The sequence below is a fragment of the Salmo salar genome, chromosome ssa12 (genome assembly GCF_905237065.1).
Source record: "Salmo salar chromosome ssa12, Ssal_v3.1, whole genome shotgun sequence".
NCBI classification, from domain to species: Eukaryota; Metazoa; Chordata; class Actinopteri; order Salmoniformes; family Salmonidae; genus Salmo; species Salmo salar.
In genome coordinates this window covers 20,028,463-20,055,398 of record NC_059453.1, presented here as the reverse complement: position 1 = coordinate 20,055,398, position 26,936 = coordinate 20,028,463, and the positions used below count along the sequence as shown (strand labels likewise).

Genomic DNA, 26,936 nt, shown 5'->3' with positions numbered 1-26,936 from the left:
TTGACCCAATCCTCCCCAACTTTCAGTTTGACTCCATCCTCCCCAACTTTCAGTTTGACCCCATCCTCCCCGACTTTCAGTTTGACTCCATCCTCCCCAACTTTCAGTTTGACCCCATCCTCCCCCACTTTCAGTTTGACCCCATCCTCCCCGACTTTCAGTTTGACCCCATCCTCCCCGACTTTCAGTTTGACCCCATCCTCCCCGACTTTCAGTTTGACCCCATCCTCCCCAACTTTCAGTTTGACCCCATCCTCCCCAACTTTCATTTTGACTCCATCCTCCCCAACTTTCAGTTTGACCCCATCCTCCCCGACGTTCAGTTTGACCCCATCCTCCCCGACGTTCAGTTTGACCCCATCCTCCCCGACTTTCAGTTTGACCCCATCCTCCCCAACTTTCAGTTTGACCCCATCCTCCCCAACTTTCAGTTTGACCCCATCCTCCCCGACTTTCAGTTTGACCCCATCCTCCCGACTTTCAGTTTGACCCCATCCTCCCCGACTATCAGTTTGACCCCATCCTCCCCAACTTTTAATCACATTTTCATATTCTTATTTTTGTACTTCTCATAATTGGTTCAATGAATCTCATGTTATTTGACCTCTTTCTACCTTTTTAATAATAACTATACACTCTAAAAATGTGTTGTTCAACAAGGGTTATTCTAAGATCCTTAAAGTTCTTCAAAGAACCTTAGGGTTCTTGACACTAAAAACGGCCTCCAAAAGGTTCTTCCAAGAACCCCATAGGATGTGTGGTTCATCGAGGAACCTCTTTAGTTGGTGGGGGTTCTTGCAGGACCTTAACTGTCCAACTATCTAACCCTATCTATCTCCACCCTCCATCCCCCCATCCCTTCTCTCTCTCTCCTTCCCCATCCCTCCATCCCTCCCCTCTCTCTCCCTCCATTCCTCTCTCTCTCCCTCCTTCCCCATCCCTCCCCTCCCTCCATTCATCCCCTCTCTCTCTCCATCCCCATCCCTCCTTTCCTTCCATTCCTCCCCTCTCTCTCTCTCCCTCCTTCCCTTCCATCTCTCTCTCCCTCCTTACCCATCCCTTCCCTCCCTCCCCTCCCTCCATTCATCCCCTCTCTCTCCCTCCTTCCCCATCACTCCCCCATCCCTCCTTCCCCATCCCGCCCCTCTCTATTCCCCCTTTCCCTCTATTCCTTCCCTCTCTCTCTCCCTCCCTCCTTCCCTATCCCTCCCTCCCCCCATCCCTCCCCTCTCTCTCCCTCCATTCCTCCCCACTCTCTTCCTCCTTCCCCATCCCCCCCTACATCCCTCCTTCCCTCCATTCCTCCCCTCTCTCTCTCCCTCCTTCCCCATCCCTCCCCCTCCATCCCTCCATTCCTCCCCTCTCACTCTCCCTTCTTCCCCATCCCTCCCCCTCCATCCCTCCATCCCTCCATTCCTCCCCTCTCTCTCTCTACTTCCCCATCCCTCCCCCATCCCTCCTTCCCTCCATTCTTCCCCTCTCTCTCTCTCTCCTTCCCCATCCCTCCCCCTCAACCACTCCTTCCCTCCATTCCTCCCCTCTCTCTCTCTCTCCCTCCTTCCCCATCCCTCCCCCTCTTACTCCTCCTCTTCTTCTCCATGCGTCTCTGTCGTTTCTCCTCCCTCCTTTTGGCCTCCTCCACTTCCTGGTTCTGTCTGCACTTGTGGAAGTTCTCCACCACCACACCCACAAACATGTTGAGAACGAAGAAACTGACGATGAGGAGGAAGGAGATGAAGTACAGGAGCATCCACGGATTGTTGTTAATAGACGGCTGGAGGAGAGAGGGAGGGAGAGAGAGAGGGGGGAGGAAGGGAGGAGAGAGAGAGGGGGAGGGAAAGAGAGAGGGGGAGGGGGGAAAGAGGGGGAGGGGAGATAGAGAGAGGTTAGTTCATTCAGGAAGGAGGTATAGCAGCATTGACAGGCTGAAAGGGAGAAGGGGAAGCAGGGGGAGAAAGGAGTGGGAGAGGTGAGAGAGAGAGGAAATGGGGATGCAAAAGAGAGGTCAAAGGGCAAGAGTAAAAGAAGAAGCAAGGAGGAAGACATGTTCTGGTTTTCAATAAGTGACGAGAGGAGAGTCATCACTATCTAGTCTGATTCCTCAATAAGGAACAAGAGGAGAATCATCACTGTCTAGTCTGATTCCTCAATAAGGGACGAGAGGAGAGTCATCACTGTCTAGTCTGATTCCTCAATAAGGGACGAGAGGAGAGTCATCACTGTCTAGTCTGATTCCTCAATAAGGGAGGAGAGGAGAGTCATCACTGTCTAGTCTGATTCCTCAATAAGGGACGAGAGGAGAGTCATCACTGTCTAGTCTGATTCCTCAATAAGGAACAAGAGGAGAGTCATCACTGTCTAGTCTGATTCCTCAATAAGGAACAAGAGGAGAGTCATCACTGTCTAGTCTGATTCCTCAATAAGGAACAAGAGGAGAGTCATCACTGTCTAGTCTGATTCCTCAATAAGGAACGAGAGGAGAGTCATCACTGTCTAGTCTGATTCCTCAATAAGGGACGAGAGGAGAGTCATCACTGTCTAGTCTGATTCCTCAATAAGGGACGAGAGGAGAGTCATCACTGTCTAGTCTGATTCCTCAATAAGGAACAAGAGGAGAGTCATCACTGTCTAGTCTGATTCCTCAATATACGCCTCACACAAGCCACACACAAGCCACACGCAAGCCACATACATACAAGCCTCACACAAGCCACATACAAGCCACACACAAGCCACATGCAAGCCACACACAAGCCTAATACAAGCCACATACAAGCCACATACAAGTCACATACAAGCCTCACACAAGCCTCACACAAGCTTCACACAAGCATCACACAAGCCACATTACAAGCCACATACAAGCCTCACACAAGCCACACACAAGCCTCACACAAGCCTCACACAAGCCTCACACAAGCCTAATACAAGTCTCATACAAGCCACATACAAGCCACATACAAGCCACATACAAGCCTCACACAAGCCTCACACAAGCCTAATACAAGCCTAATACAAGCCTCATACAAGCCTCATACAAGCCTAATACAAGTCTCATACAAGTTGCTGACGCACACCTTTGGAACATCTACAAAAAAATCGAATAAATCTATTTAACATACACCATCACAATAAATACATTATTTATTTTAGCCCGGTCTAAAGAAACATTATGATATGAAGAAAAAGTATTTCAGAAGAACAGAATATGAGTTGGCCTACTGTATGTTATCAGGCTATGTGCCATGCCACAGGCTGTACGCTTGTTCATTTAGCAGACAAGATATGCTTATAAGTCCCAAGCCATTATTTTATATTATATGATTTTATAGTAAGAAGAATATAATTGAACTTAGCTGAATTAAATATAAACTTCATTTTTCCCATTTCAGAGAGAGTGCCCATATGAAGTGGCCATGTTGAGCTTTGAAACAGATCCGATAAGCTAGATTTAGAGTTATTTGGCAACGTTCGTTGTGAGTGATATAAACTATAGAATGTCTTAGAAACCAAAAGATATGTGGACTGCATGATGAGACTATACTCTTGATGATTTGAGAAATTCACAAAAAAAGCTTGCGCTCTGTTCCTTGCCTCACGCCGTACACGCTGTTCTCTCATCAAGTGATCATATTTCCACCCATCAAACTATTCTCAATTTAATCTTGTCTTTACAAATGTGTAAAATGTGTTTTGATTTAGAATGGACCATTATCAAATGGGCAGGAACAACAGGGGGAAAATGATATGTCATCCGTATGCACTGGAACAGCGAATGGAGGCCAATTTCCCACCGGTTCCTTTCACACTTCAGGTAGTCCACTGATTATTTCATCGCGCTACAGGTGATATTCCGGGCAAACTCTGTATGCCATGGCCTCTCCAACCCTGTTCCTGCAGCTACCCAGTGCTTAAATGGGAAACCAAGTTAAATCTGTTCGGGAACATATTTTCACAACAAAATGTTACTAATTAAACTGTTGACAGCCCCTCTACCTGCACGCTGGAGAATGGAATGAAGGAGAGAAAGGATATGGAAACCAAGGTTGGTGAGATATTATGTATAGCTAAAGGTAATTATCAGAATATCAAAATGCCCTACTACTAGGCTATTCAAAATCAAATACAAACTCACTATAATTGTAGGCTAACTCTGCATTTGTTTAATTTAGACTATACAATTATGTACCAAAGATATCTTAAATGTTTTTGTAATATGCGGTAGGCTATGTATAGTTAAACGGCAGAATCAGTATTTTAATTCTGTTTTATTCTTTCAGGCTTGGACTCATATATACAGTTGAAGTCGGAAGTTTACAAACACTTAGGTTGGAGTCATTAAAACTCGTTTTTCAACCACTCCACAAATTTTTTGTTAACAAACTATAGTTTTGGCAAGTCGGGTAGGACATCTACTTTGTGCATGACAAGTAATTTTTCCAACAACTGTTTACAGACAGATTATTTCACTTATAATTCACTGTTTCACAATTCCAGTGGGTCAGAAGTTTACATGCATTAAGTTGATCTGTGCCTTTAAACAGCTTGGAAAATTCCAGAAAAGTATGTCATGGCTTTATGTCACATCCTGACCAGTAAAAGGGGTTATTTGTCATTATAGTTGGTCAGGACGTGGCAGGGGGGTGTTTGTTTTGGGTGTTTTGATGTTTTGGGGGTTTTGTTCTGTGTTTTATATTTCTATGTTTATTCTAGTTCTGTTGGTTTTTGGCAATGACCTCCAATTAGAGGCAGCTGGTTGTTGTTGTCTCTAATTGGAGGCCATATTTAGTTGTGTTCGTTTCACTTGTGTTTTGTGGGTGGTTGCTTTCTGTATAGTTGGGTTACCTTACAGAACTGTTGGTTGTCATTTATTGTTTTCGTTTAAGTGTTCTCTTTAGTAAGTAAATAAAGAAGATGAGCACTTTACCCGCTGCGTTTTGGTCCCCCTTCATTGATGTGTTTGACACTTTAGAAGCTTCTGATAGGCTAATTGACATAATTTGAGTCAATTGGAGGTGTACCTGTGGATGTATTTCAAGGCCTACCTTCAAACTCAGTGCCTCTTTGCTTGACATCATGGGAAAATCAAAAGAAATCAGCCAAGACCTCAGAAAAAAATTATTAGACCTCCACAAGTCTGGTTCATCTTTGGGAGCAATTTCCAAATGCCTGAAGGTACCACATTCATCTGTACAAACAATAGTACGCAAGTATAAACACCGTGGTACCATGCAGCTGTCATAAAACTCAGGAAGGAGACATGTTCTGTCTCCTAGAGATGAATGTACTTTGGTGCGAAAAGTGCAAATCAATCCCAGAACAAAAGCAAAGTACCTTGTGAAGATGCTGGAGGAAACAGGTACAAAAGTATCTATATCCACAGTAAAATGAGTCCTATATTGACATAACCTGAAAGGTTGCTCAGCAAGGAAGAAGTCACTGCTCCAGAACCGCCATAAAAATGCCAGACTACGGTTTGCAACTGCACATGGGGACAACTATTGTTATTTTTGGAGAAATTTCCTCTGGTCCGATGAAACAAAAACAGAACTGTTTGGCCATAATGACCATCGTTATGTGTTGGCATCTAAAGGGGGAGGTTTGCAAGCCGAAGAACACAATTCCGACCGTGAAGCACAGGGGTGGCAGCATCATTTTGTGGGGGTGCTTTGCTGCAGGAGGGACTGGTGCACTTCACAAAATAGACGCCATCATGAGGAAAGACAATTATGTGGATATATTGAAGCAACATCAAGATATCAGTCAGGAAGTTAAAGCTTGGTCGCAAATGGGTCTTCCAATGACCCCAAGCATACTTACAAAGTTGTGGCAAAATGGCTTAAGGACAACAAAGTCAATGTATTGGAGTGGCCATCACAAAGCCACGACCTCAATTCTATAGACAATTTGTGGGCAGAACTGACAAAGTGTGTGCGAGCAAGGAGGCCTACAAACCTGACTCAGTTACACCAGCTCCGTCAGGAGGAACGGGCCAAAATTCACCCAACTTATTGTGGGAAGCTTGTGGAAGGCTACCTGAAATGTATGGCCCAAGTTAAACAATTTAAAGGCAATTCTACCAAATACTAATATAGTGTATATAAACTTCTGACCCACTGGGAATTTGATGAAAGAAATAAAAGCTGAAAAAAATGCTGAAATAAATCATTCTATGTCAGTGTCCGTGTACAGGGGATGAGGAAAATGAGTCAATCGCAGGACATCGAACTGAGTAAAACATAAGTAATTTACTCAAATAAAAATTCAGCATACAAAATCCACGCAGGGAAAACAAGAACTACAAACACAACGAACAATACCAACAGTAAAACAATAACGCACAAAACATCATGATGACCAGAGGGTTTAAATAGGGAAGTAATCATAACAAAATGGGAACCAGGTGTGAACAATCAAGACATAACCAATCGACAAAGAAACATGGATCGGTGGCAGCTAGAAAGTCGGTGACGATGACCGCCGAACGCCACCCGAATAAGGAGAGGCACCAACTTCGGCGGAAGTCGTGACATTCTCTCTACTATTGTTCTGACACCAGTCCCTCCATAGGTGCAATGGAATGTTTACTAGGATTAAATCCCAGGAATTGTGAAACACTTTAGCCAAATATATTTAAACTCAGTTTATGTAAACTTCCAACTTCAACTGTAGGCCTGTGTATGCATAAGCTCTAATATGATTATGGTTGTTTGGGACTAATCATACCCTTAGAAAGCGCTGTCCATTTCATTGTGTTAGGCTTTGAAACAACATCCACAACGAACATGTTTTCCACTCAGTTTCAACCTGTTGGTGAACTTCTTTTAGTCACATGGATCAATCACAGTGGGTTGGATTTAAAAACATCATACTGTTTTGATGATAAGTGTTTTATGTGATTTTCGATCGCATTTGCATTGACATCAGAGTGGTTAGAGGGACAACAGAGCCCTGAGTACCAGGCTGTTAGGACCTGATGGTAGTTAGTGAGTTGGGTACTACCAACGCATATCCAGAGTGCATAAAAGGAGATTACCGTGTAGAATTTGGTGTGGCTGTAACACGGTCACTGCAACAGCCATACTATGTGTGTTCTACAGTACCTGTTGGTCTATGCCCACAGCATCCAGACCATGGTACATGATGTTGACCCAGCCGTCTTTAGATGCCAGCACAAACAGAGACATCAGAGCCTGGAGGAGACAGAAACACATTCTGTTTATTTACCAGACAGTTAGTCTGGGATTTATGAACCCAACTCTCCCTCTCTCTCTCTCTCTCTCTCTCTCTCTCTCTCTCTCTCTCTCTCTCTCTGTGTTCTCTCCCTCAGCTTTGATAACTACTCAGCCAATGGGATGGTGGACAGTAAGCCAGTCAACCTGGGTCTCTGGGATACAGCAGGACAGGAGGACTATGACAGACTGAGACCACTGTCCTACCCACAGACGGTACACACACACATTTATTTATATATAATATACACACACACAAACCTAATTGAGTCCGGTGTCCTATGTTAATGCATAGAGCTCTCTCTCTCTCTCTCTCTCTCTCTCTCTCTCTCTCTCTCTCTCTCTCTCTCTCTCTCTCTCTGTGTTCTCTCCCTCAGCTTTGATAACTACTCAGCCAATGGGATGGTGGACAGTAAGCCAGTCAACCTGGGTCTCTGGGATACAGCAGGACAGGAGGACTATGACAGACTGAGACCACTGTCCTACCCACAGACGGTACACACACACATTTATTTATATATAATATACACACACACAAACCTAATTGAGTCCGGTGTCCTATGTTAATGCATAGAGCTCTCTCTCTCTCTCTCTCTCTCTCTCTCTCTCTCTCTCTCTCTCTCTCTCTCTCTCTCTCTCTCTCTCTCTCTCTCTCTCTCTCTCTCTCTCTCTCTCTCTCTCTCTCTCTCTCTCTCTCTCACCTCACAAGCCAGCCTGCCCCTACCTGTCTAACTCTCCCTCTCTGTCCATATCCATTCACACACACCAACCTTTACACACCGCCCTGCCCCCTCCTACCTGTCCCAGGTTATCAAAGTTGTATTTGTGGTGAACCCATCTGTAGTTAGCCTGGAGACAGTCAGACTTGTTGGTGATGTTCTTCACCTCGAGACCCAGGCAGTAGTAAAACTTCCCCTTGAACAGCTGAGAGGGGACAACAATATAGTACAGTTAGTCTGCTTATGTATACCCTTGATATGGGTTATAAGTGCATTATAAGGCCACATAACACTTCATAAGACATTGGTAGTAAAACCTCCCTTTGAACAACTGAGGGAACAATACAAGACATGAAACAATGTTAAAAACACACACAGGGAAAGACATGCACATAAATGAACCATTGAGGATGAAAGAAAACAAATCTCTGATGGTTAACTACTCCACTTCTTTCAGCTCTTTTCTCTTCTGAGATCTACTCAGCATGGAACAATACATTACACGTCATTTAGATTCAGATTTCAAATTCAGAACATCTTTATTGTCCTTCATGGTTCCATCAAAAACAGTAAGTCTTCTTCTTCAACTCGGTTGATTCATTTCAAAAACAAAAACACACCCGAGGAGAGTCAGGAGGAAATCAGTCAATAACAGAATAGCTTTTTAAGTAATGAGATAATTAGGGAGTATGCGAACAGTGTACATAACACTGTTTTTAGAAAGCCTAGGAAGGCAGACAGACAGACAGACAGACAGACAGACAGACAGACAGACAGACAGACAGACAGACAGACAGACAGACAGACAGACAGACAGACAGACAGACAGACAGACAGACAGACAGACAGACAGACAGACAGACAGACAGACAGACAGACAGACAGACAGACAGACAGACAGACAGACAGACAGACAGACAGACAGACAGAATGGATTCTCTTCCTGGGTGAGATGTTATCACAGTTCAACCAGACTACTCTCATCAGAGAGAACAGAAACGTCAGAGAAACAGCATAATAACACACCTCAGATGGACTGAGAGGATAAAAACGGGAAGAAAAGAAAGGGAAAATAATGAAGAGTGAAGATAAAAGAGAATAAGTTCAATAAGAAATCAACAGACAGAAAGTCAAATCAAATCAAAAGTGTCTTCATCTTCACAAAACATCTTAAACACAGTCAGATGTGAGGCGTGGAGAAGTGGACAACACAGCACATTTCTGTTATGAAGTATAATAAAACTGGACTTAATAACTAACTACTGTTAGGATGTACAATAAAGCTGGACTTATACAATAACAGTTTAGCTTTTCCCACACTAATAGTAAAGGCTGTGACTTGAGGAAAGGTAATCTGATCCTAGATCTGTACATAGGGGAAACTTTACCCCTGGAAGATAATACCGTAGTCCTACCTGCACACCGAGGATGCCGAAGATGATAAAAAAAGCACAGCAGATGAGGACGATGTTTCCTATAGGCTTCAGAGATGTGATGAGAGTCTCTACCACTAGCTTCAGCCCTGGAGCTCTACTGATCACCCTGACAGAGAGAGGGACAAAAATAACTGGCTTGAGGACTTCTCATCAATCTGGTCATCATCTATGATTCTGCTGTGATGTATAACAGTGAGTAGAGTGACTGCTGTTAGCACTGATATTCCAGTGTGCAGAAACCCTGGTCATGGACAGAACACAAGGTGTTCAGGATCACCCCCAACTCAGCACAATCAAACCTTCTTCCCCTTGTCAAATAATAATTCAGGTCCCTCAAGTGTGTTAGTGCAGGGCTGGAACAAAAGCCTGTACCCTCTTCAGAGTTACAAAGCTCCAGGGTTACAAAGCTCCATGGTTACGAAGCTCCATGGTTACAAAGCTCCATGGTTACAAAGCTCCAGGGTTTCGAAGCTCCAGGGTTTCGAAGCTCCAGGGTTACGAAGCTCCAGGGTTTCGAAGCTCCAGGGTTTCGAAGCTCCAGGGTTACGAAGCTCCAGGGTTTCGAAGCTCCAGGGTTACGAAGCTCCAGGGTTACGAAGCTCCAGGGTTACGAAGCTCCAGTCTTACAAAGCTCCATGGTTACTAAGCTCCATGGTTACAAAGCTCCATGGTTACAAAGCTCCAAGGTTTCGAAGCTCCAGGGTTTCGAAGCTCCAGGGTTTCGAAGCTCCAGGGTTTCGAAGCTCCAGAGTTACGAAGCTCCAGGGTTACGAAGCTCCATGGTTTTGAAGCTCCAGGGTTTCGAAGCTCCAGAGTTACGAAGCTCCAGAGTTACGAAGCTCCAGGGTTTCGAAGCTCCAGGGTTTCGAAGCTCCAGGGTTTCGAAGCTCCAGAGTTACGAAGCTCCAGGGTTACGAAGCTCCATGGTTTTGAAGCTCCAGGGTTTCGAAGCTCCAGAGTTACGAAGCTCCAGGGTTTCGAAGCTCCAGGGTTTTGAAGCTCCAGGGTTTCGAAGCTCCAGAGTTACGAAGCTCCAGAGTTACGAAGCTCCAGGGTTTCGAAGCTCCAGGCTTTCGAAGCTCCAGGGTTTCGAAGCTCCAGAGTTACGAAGCTCCAGGGTTACGAAGTTCCAGGGTTTTGAAGCTCCAGGGTTTCGAAGCTCCAGAGTTACGAAGCTCCAGGGTTTCGAAGCTCCAGGGTTTTGAAGCTCCAGAGTTACGAAGCTCCAGGGTTACGAAGCTCCAGTCTTACAAAGCTCCATGGTTACAAAGCTCCATGGTTACAAAGCTCCATGGTTACAAAGGGTTAGGACATACAACATGATATTGGCCAAGTCCAGCCTGCAGTGAGTCCCTGAGAGAGAAATAGTGGGAGTTACAATCACCTTTTGGTGTTTGGGTTATCAATCTGATGGTCAAGTGTTACACTGAAGTACATTGACAGACAGTTGCATTGCATAATGCTTTAGATGGCGTTAATTTCCAGACCAGATACAATGGACATCTGTTGTTGGTGGCCTATACTCCAGCAAGAGTAAAAAGTCTAACTAATATAAGTAAGCATCAGTCCTATATTTATGGAGTGAGGAGACATGTGAAAGGTCCACTGAAATACATTGACATCATTGACAGACAGTTGCATTGCACCATAATGCTTTACATCACACCATTTTCCAACATCAGTCCCTTAGTGAGTGAGATGTTAGTGAACTATTAACATCATTATCTACCTTAATATATACAGGTTGGAACAGATCAGCCTGCTATGTCAAGTCATTTCTACCAAACAGGTTTTCCTCAGGCAGCATTCAAATAGAATTTCCAGTTATTTCCAGTTAGTCCTCCCTACCTGAGAGGGCGTAGTGTCCTGAGCAGCCTGAGCACTCTCAGCACCCCCAGGATCTTAGCCCCGCCTGCCATGGACACAACAATGTCAATCAACGACACGAAGACCAGGAAACCATCCAGAACGTTCCAGCTGCTTTTCAGATAGGCCTTCTCACCCAGGTACAGACCCTTAGAGACCACCTGGGAGAGGGAGGAAGGGGGAGAGGGAGGAAGGGAAGGAGGAGAAGAACGAGAGAGACTTACAGTTTGTGAATTCATTTTAAGATAGCTAGGAGAGACAACCACATTTCACAGTCATAGTAAGTATATTTTCCCTCAATAAAGAGACAGTGGTAGAATCAGGTACGCCTTCTCACCCTTAGACACCACCTGATGAGGGAGAGATGGGAGGGGGGAGAGAGGGGCGGAGAGGGAGGGGAAGAGGAGTAGGAAGGATGAAAGGAAGAGGAGAGAGATGGAGGAGAAGGAATAAATACACAAAAGAGAGAGTGGAGGCGGAAAAGGGGGGAGAGGTGGAGGGAGAGGAGGAGAGGATGATGTTGTTAAAGACGTGTTAGAGAAGATGTTCACATGCCCCGTCATTTTGCACTTGCTGAGTACTTTCACGGGAACAACTTTTTTTTTCTTCGTCTTCCCAGAAAGGGAGGGTGGTTGTGTGGTTGAAAGTGGAAATATATGTCAGATTCCCATGGCTTCCACTAGAGACATAGAAAAGAGAGGGAGGGAGGGAGAGAGGGAAGAGAGGGAGAGAGAGAGGGGAGAGAGGGAGGGAAGGGAAAGAGAGAGAAAGAGAGGGAAGAGAGGGAGAGAGAGAGGGAAGAGAGAGGGAAGAGAGAGGGAAGAGAGAGGGAAGAGAAAGAGAGAGAGAAGAGAGGGAGAGAGAGAGGAAACATCAAACAAGGTTGCGTGAGAAAGGTAGAGAGTGGAGGGAGAAGGGAAGAGAGAGAGGGAGAGAGAGAGAAACCATAGGGAGGTAGAATATTGACAAGTTCATCAAGAGAGGCAGAAGTATTGAGAAAGCTGGAGAGAGTGATGGTAAGAAACAGAGAGGAAGAGGAAGGGTAAAAGGTTATTTGTCCAGTGGGGTGGCGCACACACACACGCACGCACGCACGCACGCACGCACGCACGCACGCACGCACGCACGCACGCACGCACGCACGCACACACACACACACACACACACACACACACACACACACACACACACACACACACACACACACACACACAGACAGACAGACACACTTCTCTGAAACTTTTGACACCAAACAAGACGCCTGGCAGCGCCGCAACTAAAACTCTGAGTGACAGCTCTGGGGGGCGGAGAAATGGCAACAAACACCGGGCGTCATGCCAACTGTTACCACGGTGACCTGAGCAGGTAGAGTTCTATAGCCTGAGGGAGACGGAATGAAAACAGTGTTCAACTCCTACGCCAGGGAGGACTGGAAACTCAATGATGACAAATGGAAGGATTGATCTGTAGGCCTACAGAAACAGCAAGACAACACATGCAGACATTCACACACTGATGACAGAGCAACTCTACAGAACAGAAGACAGTCAGGCTATTAACACATTCTCACTCTGTCAGCCATAGGAATCAATATGCGTGATGACGGCTGGAATGTTTTACTCAATCATTTTGTTCTATAATGGTGATTTCATATGACAGTGTTTTACATCAATAATTCAATAATCACACCTGGAGTTATACGGCACTATGTCTAGACATGATAATGACCTGGAGTTATACAGCACTATGTCTAGATATGATAATGACCTGGAGTTATACAGCACTATGTCTAGATATGATAAAGACCTGGAGTTATACAGCACTATGTCTAGATATGATAATGACCTGGAGTTATACAGCACTATGTCTAGATATGATAAAGACCTGGAGTTATACAGCACTATGTCTAGATATGATAAAGACCTGGAGTTATACAGCACTATGTCTAGACATGATAAAAGACCTGGAGTTATACAGCACTATGTCTAGATATGATAAAGACCTGGAGTTATACAGCACTATATCTAGATATGATAATGACCTGGAGTTATACAGCACTATGTCTAGATATGATAAAGACCTGGAGTTATACAGCACTATGTCTAGATATGATAAAGACCTGGAGTTATACAGCACTATGTCTAGACATGATAATGACCTGGAGTTATACAGCACTATGTCTAGATATGATAAAGACCTGGAGTTATACAGCACTATGTCTAGATATGATAAAGACCTGGAGTTATACAGCACTATGTCTAGATATGATAAAGACCTGGAGTTATACAGCACTATGTCTAGATATGATAAAGACCTGGAGTTATACAGCACTATGTCTAGATATGATAAAGACCTGGAGTTATACAGCACTATGTCTAGATATGATAATGACCTGGAGTTATACAGCACTATGTCTAGATATGATAAAGACCTGGAGTTATACAGCACTATGTCTAGACATGATAAAGACCTGGAGTTATACAGCACTATGTCTAGATATGATAAAGACCTGGAGTTATACAGCACTATGTCTAGATATGATAAAGACCTGGAGTTATACAGCACTATGTCTAGATATGATAAAGACCTGGAGTTATACAGCACTATGTCTAGATATGATAAAGACCTGGAGTTATACAGCACTATGTCTAGATATGATAAAGACCTGGAGTTATACAGCACTATGTCTAGACATGATAAAGACCTGGAGTTATACAGCACTATGTCTAGATATGATAATGACCTGGAGTTATACAGCACTATGTCTAGACATGATAATGACCTGTAGTTATACAGCACTATGTCTAGATATGATAAATACCTGGAGTTATACAGCACTATGTCTAGATATGATAAAGACCTGGAGTTATACAGCACTATGTCTAGATATGATAAAGACCTGGAGTTATACAGCACTATGTCTAGACATGATAATGACCTGGAGTTATACACCACTATGTCTAGACATGATAAAGACCTGGAGTTTTACAGCACTATGTCTAGACATGATAAAGACCTGGAGTTATACAGCACTATGTCTAGATATGATAATGACCTGGAGTTATACAGCACTATGTCTAGATATGATAAAAGGATGCTAGTATAGATGGTGACAGTGACTTCACGCTAGGCTGTGTGCCTGTGTGTATGTGTGTGTAGATGTGCGTCTGTGCGTGTGTATGTGTGTGTGTGAAGGTGTGTGAAGGTGTGTGACAAGATACAAGGCAAGGCAAATGATGGAGTGCATTTACGAGGGGAAACTTTGTCTAATGAATACCGTTGTTTAATTAGTGTTCCCGAGACAGATTAGGTTGACACGATGACAGTCTCCATATGGAGGGAGAGGATATGAAGGGGTTTGTACAAGACATGGACAAGAGGAGTGAGTTAGAGGGGGACATCCCCAGGACTGGCTAGAGGCTATAGCTGGAGAGAGAGAGACATTATCTTTTAATTCTATCTAATTATCTCTCCATCGTTAATGATGGGGAATTGATTAAGTGAAATGGACTGAGGAATAGAAAGAGGGAGAAAGGAGAGAGGAAGATGAGGAGGAGAGGAGAGACAACACGACGACAGCATGTCGGTAGATCTCTTCCCACTACAGTCCTAGGAAAGGACAGGAGAAGAGAGGATGAGAAGAAAGGAGAAATTGGTACGTTACCTTGACGGTCATCTCAGCTACAAATATGGCTGTGAAGACATAGTTGGAGACGGTGAGGAATAGTCTTTCCTGGAGGGAGGAAGGGAGGGAGGGAGAGAGAGATGGGAGAGAGATGTAGGGAGGGAGGGGGAAGGGGGGAGAGAGAGGGAGCGAAAAATTGAGAAAGACAGATAATGCCAAGAAAAGTAGAGGGAGAAGGAGAATGACAAAAATGGAAAGACAGAGATAAATAAGAAGAGAGAGAGAGAGAGAGAGAGAGAGAGAGAGAGAGAGCACACCAGCACAAAGTTATCTTCTATCAAAAAACTTTGACACACTTTAGAAAAAGTCTCCAACCTCTAATTTCTCATGGCTAAAATAGCTCCCAAATCCATCCTTATGAATTTAACATGGAAGCTGTAGGCCTACTGTCTGGGTTGTCCAGTGACAAATAATACACAGAGAATAATGAATGAATATGGATATGAAGCAGAGGTGTGTGTGTGTGTGTGTGTGTGTGTGTGTGTGTGTGTGTGTGTGTGTGTGTGTGTGTGTGTGTGTGTGTGTGTGTGTGTGTGTGTGTGTGTGTGTGTGTGTGTACCCCAGTCTTACCAAGCTGCTCTGCAGTATCTTGGGTCTCTCCAGAGCTACAGTGATACAGTTGAGAAAGATGAAGGATAAAACTACGTAGTCAAATAGCTTGTGGGCTATAATGGACTGACATAGCAGTCTGAACCTGAGAGACAGGGAGGGAGGGAGGGAGGGAGGGAGGGAGGGAGGGAGGGAAGGAGAGATCGGGGGGAGGGAGGGAGGCAGGGATGGAGGGAGGGAGAGAGGGAGAAAGAGAAAGCGAGTGGGAGGGAGGGAGAAAGAGAGAGAGGGGGGGAGGGAGGGAGGCAGGGAGGGAGGGATGCAGGGATGCAGGGAGGGAGGGAGAAAGAGAGAGCGAGGGGGAGGGGGAGGGAAGGAGAAAGAGAGGGAGGAAGGCATGGAGGCATGGAGGGAGGGAGGGAGGGAAGATGGGAGGCAGGGAGGGAGGCAGGGAGGGAGGGAGGGAGGGAGAAAGAGAGAGAGGGGGGAGGGAGGAGGCAGGGAGGGAGGGAGAAAGAGAGAGGGAGGGAGGGAGGGGGGGAGAAAGAAAGAAAGAAAGAAAGAAAGAAAGAAAGAAAGAAAGAAAGAAAGAAAGAAAGAAAGAAAGAAAGAAAGAAAGAAAGAAAGAAAGAAAGAAAGAAAGAAAGAAAGAAAGAGAGAAAGGGAGAAAGGGAGAAAGGGAGAATGGGAAGGGGGGTAAGAGAGGTGGGACATAAAAAAGTTAGATTAGAACATGTTATTGTGCCTAGATGTTTGTGATGATAGCACCTGCCACCTACTGAAAGCTTTCATGTAAATGTTTATCATCACACTGATGAACAGAAAACAGTAAACCACAGCAAAACCTGCTATCTAGACGGAGAGGAGGGATCGATACCTGGCAACCCATTGATTCAGACTTGGCAACCCTGTCCCCTCTCTATTGATTCAGACCTGGCAAACCTGTCCCCTCTCTATTGATTCAGTCCTGGCAACCCTGTCTCCTCTCTATTTGTTCAGACATGGCAACCCTGTATTGATCCTGACCAGTAGATGAGCTAGTAGCACACACACACACACGCACACACACACGCACACACACACACACACACACACACACACACACACACACACACACACACACACACACACACACACACACACACACACACACACACACACACACACACACACCCCCCTGTGAAAGCCACTTTATGACAGCCTGGAGCTGTGTTTTAGCAGTGGCAGGTGCAATCAGTCAAGCCTTGGGCCCCTGACGTTCCTGTGTGTGTGTGTGTGTGTGTGTGTGTGTGTGTGTGTGTGTGTGTGTGTGTGTGTGTGTGTGTGTGTGTGTGTGTGTGTGTGTGTGTATGTGTGTGTGTGTATGTGCGTGTGTGTGTGTGTGTGTGTGTGTGTGTGTGTGTGTGTGTGTGTGTGTGTGTGTGTGTGTGTGTGTGTGTGTGTGTGTGTGTGTGTGTGTGTGTGTGTGTGTGTGTGTGACACCAGTGTACTCAGCATGTAATGGAATCTGGTGATAGCCAATAGGGAGAACAACACACAGCCTGGGACTAAAAGTGCTGTGAATTCTCAGGACTTTCTAGTGGGTCTGAAAAATAATACGCTTCAATGTTAGATAGTTTTTCTGGAAATGTAGTAAATCTACCTATTATAATACAGCTACGAAGTCAAAGCACTTTATAGGAAATGGGTAGTGGTGGGTAGAGCCCTGTCCAGGCCTGGATTTTAAGCCCGAGCCATACCCATGCCTGCGACATTCAGAGCCTACTCTACCCAGGCCCTATTTCTTCTGCCAAATGTCAGGCCTGGCCCTGCCCTAAATCAGATGTAACTTCCATTAGCTGCTCCTCTCTGTCTGTAACTGGCTCCCTGCTCGCAGCTCACTCTGCATGCACTCTGATCATGGCAGCTCTGAGTCTGGGAGTATCCGTAGCAACAGCTCCGCTTGGGCTGCTCTGCTCAATGACGAGACATGAGAGATCAGCAAGCTACCTTCTTCACTCTAAACTCCGACAAAACTCAAGGAACATGATTCTTTTCTGTGAAATAATCTCTCCTGTGTTATACCTGAGGAGTTTGAAGCGCTCCTGACACCATGTTATGATCTTAGTCAGATAGAACTGTACTGCGCAGCAGAGCAAATGGTTTGTGAATAATGTCAGGGCCCGCCGGGCTCAGGTCAGGTAGCAGCGCTATAGTGGTGGGGATTGTACCAAAATAAGAGCTTTAAAGGCAGACTCAGCGATATGATGTGGATGCAGAAAGTAAACAGCATAGTGGGTCAATTCCCACAACAACTCAGAGCGTTGAAGCGCGAGGCCCAACTTTTGGTCTCGCTAATCTCAACATCTCCGGCGCTGCTTGTGGTGACGTCATTTTCAGAACTATGAAATGCGATCAGGGCTATTTAATCACAAACCCTGGAAGAAATACTGGTTTTCTCCTCTACTTGGCAATTTAACGATCAATTCATGTCATTTAAAATACACTCATTTATTCTACGCTGACATGAGACAGACAGGTCTTTATGTGTGTGTTGTCTGGGTAACAAGAGACAGACAGGTCTTTATGTGTGTTGTCTGAGTAACATACTTGTTCTGTGGTGAGAAGAGGTAGACAGACCAGTCCTCTCTTTTCTCACACCAGTTAGGCCTGTACACCTCCATCATCTTCTGGATACGGAAACACATACTCTAGAGGAGGAAGAGAGGAGGAGGAGGGGGAGGAGAGAGAGAGTGTGTGAGAGAGAGAGAGAGAGAGAGAGAGAGAGAGAGAGAGAGAGAGAGAGAGAGAGAGAGGGAGAGAGGAAATGTATTAGCAATAGAGCAAAATGGGAGGACATTCATGTCACCTCTGGTGGTAGTGTTTGATACAATGACTTGGCAGTCATTTCAGTCAAGGACATTTTTCCATCGAGTAAATACCCTCTGGGTAAACATAGACTATTCAGTTCTAGCCAGTTTTGCAGTAAAACTCACATAGTCTATCTCCTCGTCCAGGTCCGATCTGTCCTTGGCGAGGTTCAGCTGAGGGAAGACCTCTGCTAGGAGTTGGGCAGTCTGGGGACCCGTAAGACCAATAGGACTAGGAGCCTTCCCATTACAATCATGGTGCTCCACTACCATACCCCCACTGCCGCTGCTCCCTCCCCCAGAAACACTCCTCATCCTGGGGTTGGTGCGAGGCGGAGGTCCCCCGGGGACCTGGAGCATATTTGGGAGCTCCAGGGAGAGAGCGCGGCGGTCCCGGTGCCGGATGGCATTGCGTCGGGAGAGGAGGGGGAGAGGGGGAGCGTGGTGAGGGGGGAGGTGGAGAGCGGGGGAGAGGAGGAACTCTTGCTCGGCCGAGTGGTAAAGGGAGTGGGGGCTTCGGACACGGAGGCTTCCTCCCACCACACCCGCTCCCATCCCCCCTAACCCGCGGGAGGGACAACCCAGGCTGTTCCAGCTGGACCTGAGGGGAGGCAGAATTGTGGTGGATACATGAAGAGTTCATGAAGTAGTTATAACTGATTCATAAAGGATTGATACGTTCCTGAGATTAATAGTGTATTACACAATTAATTATGGATCAAGAAGGTTACTTTAATGATTTAACAAGGATTAATAGAATATGACTGATTAATTAATTATCAATAAAGGATTAATGAAGTAATCAAGTATTCAATTGATCTAACTATCTACCTGCGGTTCCAGGCACTCTGAGAAGGGGGAGGGCGACCCCAATGGTGGTGCAGGGAACTGCGGCCGTGGTGCTGTAACCAAGACAACAAAAGACATGAGAAAATGAACTGGTATTTGAAATATATACGTTGGTAAATACATGATGTATATACCATATATACACCATAAAGACAACATTACGGACCCCTTTTGGCCTCAGACTTAATTTGTCGGGGCGTGGACTCTACAAGCTGCCATGTTGACTCGAATGCTTCCCACAGTTGTGTCAGGTTGGCTGGTAGTGGATCTCTACTCCGAATAGCTGGCTCCATCTCATCCAACAGATGCTCAACTGGATTGAGATCTGGTGACTGGGCAGGCCGCTGCAGTAAGCTGAATTCACTGTTGTGGAACCATTCCTGGACAATCCTAGCCTTGTGGCATGGGGCATTACCCGGCTGAAATTAATCATTTCACAGATGGATACACTGCTGCCATTAAGGGATGCGCCTGATTGGCAAAGAAGTTCAGATATCCTGTGGCATTCAAACATTGCTCCACTTTTATCAAGGGGCCCAATGTGTGCCATGCAGACACACCCATCACACCACCACCAGCCTGTAATGTTGACATGTGGCATGATGGATGCATGTATGGTTCTCTCCAAACCCTTGTCCTCCCATCAGCGTGAAACAGCAAGAACCAGGATTCATCAGACCAGGTAATGTTTTTACAGTTCTCCAGTGTCCAGTGTTCTCCTTCTTTAGCCCACTGTAACCACAGTTTCTGGGTTTATTTTCTGAAAGAGGTGGAACTCCGTAAGGTCGTCGGCTGCCCTACCCCATTCGTGTCAAGGGACGAGTTGTGCATTATTTTATGGGTCTTTGGGCACCAATGTTGTACTGGACTGTCAGTTGATTAACTGTGGCCCGTCTGTTGCTCTGCACAATTCGTGTCAACCTCCTTTGTCCTCTTTCATCAATGACCCGTTTTTGACCACTGGCCTGCTGTTGGCTGGATGTCCTTTGGGTGGTGGACCATTCTTGATACACACAGGAAACTGTAAAACTGTAAAACTGAAACTGTTGCAGTTCTTGACACACTCAAAGCGGTGCACCTGGCACCTACTAACATACCCTGTTCAAAGGCACTTCAATATGTTGTCTTGCCCATTCACCCTCTGAAAGGCACACGTCTCAATTGTCTCAAGGCTTAAAAATCCTTCTTTAACCTGTCTCCTCCCCTTCATCTGCACTGATTGAAGTGGATTTAACAAGTGACATCAATAAGGGATCATAGCTTTCACCTGGATTCACCTGACCAGTCTGTGTCATTGTCATATTCGTGTATGTAGGTGGCAGGGAAGTCAGGCGCAGGAGAAACCAAGTTGGTTAATATGAAGTTTTTAATTAAAAAAATAATTAAAAAAAACAAAGTACAAGATAACATGGGTAAAGAATACCTGTCGCACACCGATACATAAACCCACGTAAAATAACAATCACAAACAATGAGGGGAAATAACAAACAAGGACATGAGGGGAAACAGAGGGTTAAATACACAACATGATTAATTGGATTGGAAACAGGTGTGTAGGAAGACAAGACAAAACCAATGGAAAATGAAAAACTGATCAATGATGGCTAGAAGACCGGTGACGTCGACCGCCGAGCACCACCCGAGCAAGGAGGGGCATCGACTTCGGCAGAAGTCATGACAGTCATAGAAAGAGCAATGTTTTGTACACTCAGTGTATATATGTACAGTTGAAGTCGGAAGTTTACATACATTTAGGATGGAGTCATTAAAACCCATTTTTCAACCACTGCGCAAATTTCTTGTTAACAAACTATAGTTTTGGCAAGTCGGTTAGGACATCTACTTTGTGCATGACACAAGTTATTTTTCCAACAATTGTTTACAGACAGATTATTTCACTTATAAGTCACTGTATCACAATTCCAGTGGGTCAGAAGTTTACATACACTAAGTTAACTGTGCCTTTAAACAGCTTGGAAAATTCCAGAAAATGATGTCATGGCTTTAGAAGCTTCAGGTAGTCTAATTGACATAATTTGAGTCAATTGGAGGTGTACCTGTGGATATATTTCAAGGTCTACCTTCAAACTCATTGCCTCTTTGCTTGACAACATGGGAAAATCAAAAGAAATCAGCCAAGACCTCAGAAAAGAAATTGTAGACCTCCACAAGTCTGGTTCATCCTTGGGAGCAATTTCCAAATGCCTGAAGGTACCACATTCATCTGTACAAACAATAGTACGCAAGTATAAACACCATGGGACCACGCAGCTGTCATACTGCTCAGGAAGGAGACACATTCTGTCTCCTAGAGATTAACTTTGGTGCGAAAATTGCAAATCAATCCCAGAACAACAGCAAAGGACCTTGTGAAGATGCTGGAGGAAACAGGTACCAAAGTATCTATATCCTCAGTAAAACGAGTCCTATATCGAAAAAACCTGAAAGGCCGCTCAGCAAGGAAGAAGCCACTGCTCCAAAACTGCCATAAAAAAGCCATACTATGGTTTGCAACTGCACATGGGGACAAAGATCGTACTTTTTGGAGAAATTACCTCTGGTCTGATGAAACAAAAATAGAACTGTTTGGCCATAATGACCATCATTATGTTTGGAGGAAAAAGGGGGAGACTTGCAAGCCGAAGAACACCATCCCAACCGTGAAGCACGGGGGTGGCAGCATCATGTTGTGGGGGTGCTTTGCTGCAGGAGAGACTGGTGCACTTCACAAAATAGACGCCATCATGAGGAAGGAAAATTATGTGGATATATTGAAGCAACATCTCAAGACATCAGTCAGGAAGTTAAAGCTTGGTCACAAATGGGTCTTCCAAATGGACAATGACCCCAAGCATACTTCCAAAGTTGTGGAAAAATGGCTTAAGGACAACAAGTCAAGGTATTGGAGTGACCATCACAAAGCCCTAAACTCAATCCCATAGAAGATTTGTGGGCAGAACTGAAAAAGTGTGTGTGAGCAAGGAGGCCTACAAACCTGACTCAGTTACACCAGCTCTGTCAGGAGGAATGGACCAAAATTCACCCAACTTATTGTGGGAAGCTTGTGGAAAGCTACCTGAAATGTTTGACCCAAGTTAAACAATAAAGGCAATGCTAACAAATACGAATTGAGTGTATGTAAACTTCTGACCCACTGGGAATATGATGAAATAAATAAAAGCTGAAATAATCAATCTCTCTACTATTATTCTGACATGTCACATTCTTAAAATAAAGTGGTGATCCTAACTGGGCTAAGACAGGGAATTTTTACCTGGATTAAATATCAGGAATTGTGAAAAACTGAGTTTAAATGTACTTGGCTAAGGTGTATGTAAACTTCCGACTTCAACTGTACATCTACTTTCTAGACTGTTTTTCTGCTGACGTTCAAATGAATCTTCACCAGTGAAACTTTACCAAGTGAGATAACTGATCGTTCCCAACAGTGTGTGGTGCCTTGGGAGGTGATAGCCACTCTGTCAGTAAAATTACATGGTTTACTTCTGGAATCGTCCCTGTGACGACAATCACAGTCTTATTCACAGCTATATACCGCAGGAATTTATACCACCGTTGCCAAGGCAACGCTTATTTCGTCCCACCCCCCTTTCTTTTTTGTGTGAGATGTGTCTCACCTCATTAAACAGATATACATCAACACATCAGGGAAAAACCAAATTGGAAGAAAGACAAAAATGTGTTTTTTGATTCTTCAGGTAAATTGAGTAAATTCAAAATGACATCAGTGACCAAACAATTAACTTGGAACTCTCTCAAGCTACTGGTAGGGGACAGATACATTCATGTTAACTTTTACCCCCAGGCAGTGGAGTATACAATGATTGTGGAGGCCTTCAGCAAAGATGTCTAACATTGTTTTTGACATGTGACAATGAAGACAAGTATGTCACTAAACTATACATAATCCTCTCTCTCTCTCTCTCTCTCTCTCTCTCTCTCTCTCTCTCTCTCTCTCTCTCTTCCTCTCTCACTCTCTTCTCTTTCTCTCTCTCTAGCTCTCTCTGTCGCTCTCATTCTCTCTCTCTCGCTTAATTAACAGTGGTTGCCATGGCGACTGGAATCCCGGGAACTGAGCCAGGCTCAATCAACCAAAGGCAGGCTTCGGCTCGACAGACAGATGCGTGGAGTCGAGGGAGCTCCTGAACTGGGAACGTCGTGATCAGAATCTCCCCCGTCGTCGGGAATGTTTATCGAATTGAAGACTCCATCCGGACTAGTCTGCAGCTGACTAGTGGCTAAGCAGACCCTTGATAACTGCCATTATGTGGCGTGTTGTGTGTAATTTGTGTAATGCAACTTGTCCATAGTCTGGGTCTAGGAAATCATAGACTGTGGACATTTAAAGAATAGCTGTTATATTTACGATATGCTACGTGTTGCTATTAGGGCAGGTGTTCTATTAAGGGTATTTACACTGAGAACTTCTGGGTTAATGGTTGAGTGTGTGTGTGTGTGTGTGTGTGTGTGTGTGTGTGTGTGTGTGTGTGTGTGTGTGTGTGTGTGTGTGTGTGTGTGTGTGTGTGTGTGTGTGTTACATCTCACCAGAGAGAATGATCTCCTCTGCTCCAGGTTGGCCTTGCCCAGACTCATAACGCTGCTCTTCCGTGACCCCAGGGCATAGGTCAACCTGTCAGTGGGGTACGACCCCCTGGGGGCCATCACCGGGGTCAATGTGGTCAACTCCAGGTGCCCGTTAGGGGTCAAGGTGCAGATTTTAGGATCTAAAGGGGCAAAGAAGAAGAAGAAGAAGAAGGACAGAGCTTAATATACATAATTACATTGTGTCTCTAAACATACACCCCCAGACAGTTCCACTTGTAGTGTTTCCTACATCCTCATATACCCCCAGACTGTTCAACTTGTAGTGTTTCCTACATCCTCATATACCCCCAGACAGTTCCACTTGTAGTGTTTCCTAAATCCTCATATACCCCCAGACAGTTCCACTTGTAGTGTTTCCTACATCCTCATATACCCCCAGACAGTTCCACTTGTAGTGTTTCCTACATCCTCATATACCCCAGACAGTTCCACTTGTAGTGTTTCCTAAATCCTCATATACCCCCAGACAGTTCCACTTGTAGTGTTTCTTAAATCCTCATATACCCCCAGACAGTTCCACTTGTAGTGTTTCCTAAATCCTCATATACCCCCAGACAGTTCCACTTGTAGTGTTTCCTACATCCTCATATACCCCCAGACAGTTCCACTTGTAGTGTTTCCTAAATCCTCATATACCCCCAGACAGTTCCACTTGTAGTGTTTCCTAAATCCTCATATACCCCCAGACAGTTCCACTTGTAGTGTTTCCTAAATCCTCATATACCCCCAGACAGTTCCACTTGTAGTGTTTCCTAAATCCTCCTATACCCCCAGACAGTTCCACTTGTAGTGTTTCCTAAATCCTCATATACCCCCAGACAGTTCCACTTGTAGTGTTTCCTACATCCTCATATACCCCCAGACAGTTCCACTTGTAGTGTTTCCTAAATCCTCATATACCCCCAGACAGTTCCACTTGTAGTGTTTCCTAAATCCTCATATACCCCCAGACAGTTCCACTTGTAGTGTTTCCTACATCCTCATATACCCCCAGACAGTTCCACTTGTAGTGTTTCCTACATCCTCATATACCCCCAGACAGTTCCACTTGTAGTGTTTCCTAAATCCTCATATACCCCAGACAGTTCCACTTGTAGTGTTTCTTAAATCCTCATATACCCCCAGACAGTTCCACTTGTAGTGTTTCCTAAATCCTCATATACCCCCAGACAGTTCCACTTGTAGTGTTTCCTAAATCCTCATATACCCCCAGACAGTTCCACTTGTTTGAAGTATTCAAATATTAACACATGTGATTCCTACTCTCCGGTTTTAAACCACAGCTGTGGACATCCATAATGTAACATCCCAAGGAGACACAGAACAGAGTTATCCACAACAGGAATACTAGGTCTGACACCTCACATAGAGCCCCACAGTGGAGGTGTCATAATACCTATAAAACCTAGCTGTCAAACAGGGAAATTGTTCCAATCGTTTTTCCACCATTCATTTCTCTCATAGGGGATTTTAGAAACACTTAAAATAAGGGCTGTGTTTCATGTAGGCTTACCCTGATGTGATGTTTTGATAACCATGTAAATCTCTCTCGGACAAGGCAACTTTTATCAATATATTAGTCTCTATTTACTCTCTATTTACTCTGAAAATTCTAATTAGCATCAAAGTAATACGACAAGACTACAAATCCCTGCAAGCTCTTGCACTTCATCTATAGCTGGCACCTTTGCTAACAGGTACATTTAAAGAAATGATGCCAATTTATTAATCACTAAATGTAGCTAACATTAGATAGTTAATCCAGAGATTCTTACCTTTGCCTTGATTCGGCAGTCTCGTCCAGATCATCACTGCATTTGTACTTCTTTATGATAGCCACATTAGCAGCTAATTCGCATTTCATTTTTGGGGGGGTAAATACAGACGAATATATTGATAAGAGTCACCTTGTCCGACACAGATTTATATGGTTATCAAAACGTCACGCCAGGGTAAGCCTACATGAAACACAGCCCTTATTTTTTGTGTTTCTAAAATCCCCTATGGGGGAAAAATGAATGGTGGAAAAACTATTGGAACCATTTCCTTGTTTGACCGCCAGGTTTTCTGGGTATTATGACTGTGGTACTCTATGGAGGTCAGGTGTGTGTGTGTGTGTGTGTTGTAGAGAACACTAAGTGCTACCCAGAATGAACCCAAAACACCCCTTCCTGTCTCCATATGTGTCCCTGTCTACTTCAGCACTCTGTGCACTATAACTCCTCACTGCATGACTATATTTTGGTATGAATCCCATCCAGAATTCAATAGTTGTCTTGGGAACCACCTTATTTTGTCTGTGACTGAATACCTAGTTCATGTACAATGGTTTCAAGGATGCTATACCCCCATGCCTTTTCATTTGTTGTGTATAACATCCTTGAAACATGAGCATAAAAAAATGCTCTGCTTTGTCCTCTGCTTTGTGCTATCGTAGAAACGATTGTACAGGCGTTGTATTCTGTTACCATCCAAACCACAGCATTATATTGTGAATGTTACCATCCAAACCACATCATTATATTGTGAATGCTACCATCCAAACCACAGCATTATATTGTGAATCTTACCATCCACACCACAGCATTATATTGTGAATACTACCATCCAAACCGCAGCATTATATTGTGAATACTACCATCCAAACCACATCATTATATCGTGAATGTTACCATCCAAACCACATCATTATATTGTGAATGCTACCATCCAAACCACATCATTATATCGTGAATGTTACCATCCAAACCACATCATTATATTGTGAATGCTACCATCCAAACCACAGCATTATATTGTGAATGCAGTATATGAAGACTCACCAGACAGTTTGAGAGAATCATTAAGCTTCTCACTCTCGTCAAAGTTAGAACTGTCATCCTCTGAATAGGAGCGATTAGCATCTCCCTGATGGAGAGATAGAGAGCGGAAAAGAGAGAGGAAGAGAGAGATAGAAAAAGAGAGAGGGAGTGAAGGAGAGAGAAAGACAGGAAGAGAGAGAGGAAGAGAGAGAAAGAAAAAGAGGGAGGGAGTGAAAGAGAGAGAAAGACAGGAAGAGAGAGAGAGGAAGAGAGGGAGGGAGGGAAGGAGAGAGAAAGACAGAGGAAGAGACAGAGCGGAAGAG

At 44.5% G+C, this 26,936-nt stretch overlaps 1 protein-coding gene across 1 annotated transcript in view; it reads right to left on the bottom strand.

The window, feature by feature from the left end:
- The window catches only part of LOC106593365 (voltage-dependent T-type calcium channel subunit alpha-1I), a 134,296-nt gene that overhangs the window by 16,850 nt on the left and 90,510 nt on the right, over positions 1 to 26,936 (bottom strand). Inside the window, exons 16-27 of the mRNA XM_045692073.1 lie at positions 26,635 to 26,719; positions 23,753 to 23,931; positions 19,168 to 19,238; positions 18,463 to 18,937; positions 18,077 to 18,177; positions 15,509 to 15,632; positions 14,918 to 14,986; positions 11,236 to 11,414; positions 9,367 to 9,493; positions 8,031 to 8,156; positions 7,104 to 7,193; positions 1,582 to 1,774 (exon numbers count right to left, since the gene is read on the bottom strand). Of these exons, the coding sequence (XP_045548029.1) occupies positions 1,582 to 1,774; positions 7,104 to 7,193; positions 8,031 to 8,156; positions 9,367 to 9,493; positions 11,236 to 11,414; positions 14,918 to 14,986; positions 15,509 to 15,632; positions 18,077 to 18,177; positions 18,463 to 18,937; positions 19,168 to 19,238; positions 23,753 to 23,931; positions 26,635 to 26,719 (1,819 nt within the window). The remainder of the gene's footprint in view (positions 1 to 1,581; positions 1,775 to 7,103; positions 7,194 to 8,030; positions 8,157 to 9,366; positions 9,494 to 11,235; positions 11,415 to 14,917; positions 14,987 to 15,508; positions 15,633 to 18,076; positions 18,178 to 18,462; positions 18,938 to 19,167; positions 19,239 to 23,752; positions 23,932 to 26,634; positions 26,720 to 26,936) is intronic.